General features: G+C 51.1%; 1 protein-coding gene across 1 annotated transcript in view; it reads right to left on the bottom strand.

The window, feature by feature from the left end:
* Nucleotides 1–2,500, bottom strand: part of LOC110167662 (receptor-type tyrosine-protein phosphatase mu-like) — a 125,180-nt gene that overhangs the window by 89,848 nt on the left and 32,832 nt on the right. The window contains exon 2 of the mRNA XM_055151198.1: nucleotides 1,706–1,816. Coding sequence (XP_055007173.1) covers nucleotides 1,706–1,816 — 111 coding nt within the window. The remainder of the gene's footprint in view (nucleotides 1–1,705; nucleotides 1,817–2,500) is intronic.

A 2,500-nucleotide genomic window follows, 5' to 3' on the forward strand; every position in this document is an offset into this window, starting at 1 on the left:
GGACCAAGACCAGGACCAGGACCAGGACCAAGACCAGGAGGACCAAGACCAAGACCAAGACCAGGACCAGGACCACCAGACCAGGACCAAGACCAGGACCAGGACCAGGACCAGGGCCAAGACCAAGACCAGGACCAAGACCAAGACCAGGACCAAGACCAGGACCAGGACCAAGACCAAGACCAGGGACCAAGACCAAGGACCAAGCCAAGACCAGGACCAAGAGACAAAGACCAGGACCAGACCAGGACCAGGACAGGACCAAAGACAGGACAAGACCAGGACCAGGACCAGGACCAAGACCAGGACAAAGACCAGGACCAGGACCAAGACCAAGACCAGGACAAAGACCAGGACCAAGACCAGGACCAGGACCAAGACCAAGACCAGGACCAAACCCAATCCAGACCTGCTTTAGACCCTGTTTAGACCAGTTCCAGTCTGGGTCTGGACCTGGTCTCACTGGGACTTATAAAAATATTGAACCAAATAAAAACCCTGATCCCCCCGAGACCCAGACCCAGACCCAGACCCAGAGTCCAACCACAGGTCACAGAGTCCAGACCGAATCCAGACCGGGTCTAGTCCAAAACCAGACCGAGTCCAGACTGGGTCCAGACTGGATTTAGACCTGGTCTAGTCCTGGTCTAGCATTGGTCCGGTCCTGGTTTAGTGCTGTTCCAGTCTGGTCCTGGTCTCGGTCCTGGTCTCGGTCCTGGTCTCTTGGTCTGGTCTCGGTCCTGGTCCTTGGTCTGGTCCTGGTCTCTTGGTCCTGGTTGGTCCTGGTCTCTTGGTCTTGGTCTCTTGGTCCTGGTCTCTTGGTCCTGGTCCTGGTCTCAGTCCTGGTCTGTTGTATCTGTGTGTCCAGGCTCCTTTATCGTGGTTCTGACAGGTGCATGCTGGGAAGTGTAGTGCAGTGCTGTAAGTGATGGCTTTAATTAGCGCTCTTTGATTGGACGCCGCTTTGTGCTCTGAGTTATGACCCGGTTTAAAAGAAGCCGCTGACGAATGAGAACGCGCGTCACTAAATCAAGCGGCCAATCAGGCGCGAGACAGGCGGCGAGGACACGAGCACCGCTTTGCACGAGTTATTGGACACGGCCGAGGAAATGAGCAGAGGAAATAAGGCGTGAAGCGAGGAGACAAGGAGACAAGGATACAAGAGGCCGTAAACAGGACGCAGCCCGAGACCAAGAACCAGGACTAAACCAGGTCTAAACCAGGTCTAAACCAGGACTAAACCAGGACTAAACCAGGTCTAAACCAGGTCTAAACCAGGACTAAACCAGGACTAAACAAGGTCTGAATCAGGACTAAACCAGGTCTAAACTAGGACTAAACCAGGTCTAAACCAGGTCTAAACCAGGACTAAACAAGGTCTGAATCAGGACTAAACCAGGTCTAAACCAGGTCTAAACCAGGTCTAAACCAGGACTAAAGGTCTAAACAGGACTAAACCAGGACTAAACCAGGTCTAAACCAGGTCTAAACCAGGACTAAACCAGGACTAAACCAGGACTAAACCAGGTCTAAACTAGGACTAAACCAGGTCTAAACCAGGACTAAACAAGGTCTGAATCAGGACTAAACCAAGTCTAAACCAGGACTAAACAAGGTCTGAATCAGGACTAAACCAGGTCTAAACCAGGGCCCGCGGGGTGTGTGTATAGTGTTGTGTTGTGTGTGTATAGTATGTGTGTGTTACCTGTGGGGACCCAGGGGCCCGTGGGGCTGTGTCTCTCTCCTTGTTCCCAGTCGAAGTCGTCGTCTCTGGACTGAGAAAGACGACAATCTGCACCCTGACCCTCCAGACACACTGTAACACAACAACACACAACAGAGTTACACACAACAGAGTTACACACAACAGAGTTACACACAACACTACACAAACACACACAACACAACACCCTCCAGACACACTGTAACACAACAACAACACAACAGAGTTACACACAACAGAGTTACACACAACAGAGTTACACACAACACTACACAAACACACACAACACAACACCCTCCAGACACACTGTAACACAACAACACACAAAACAGGGCTGAAAATAAAACAGAGCAGATATTTCACAGTGAAACCCCAGTGAGGAACACACACACACACACACACAGACACACACACACACACACACACACACACACACACACACACACACACACACAGACACACACACACACACACACACACACACACACACACACACACACACACACACAGACACACACACACACACACACACACACACACACACACACACACACACACAGACACACACACACACACACACACACACACACACACACACAGACACACACACACACAGACACACACACACACACACACAGACACACACACACACACACACAGAGACACACAGAGAGCACACACACACACACACACACACACACACACACACACACAGACACACACAGAGACACACACACACACACACACAGACACACACACACACACACACACACACAC

The sequence above is a fragment of the Boleophthalmus pectinirostris genome, unplaced genomic scaffold, assembly GCF_026225935.1.
Source record: "Boleophthalmus pectinirostris isolate CB_2022bp ecotype Guang Dong unplaced genomic scaffold, ASM2622593v1 HiC_scaffold_15, whole genome shotgun sequence".
In the NCBI taxonomy this organism is placed as follows: Eukaryota; Metazoa; Chordata; class Actinopteri; order Gobiiformes; family Gobiidae; genus Boleophthalmus; species Boleophthalmus pectinirostris.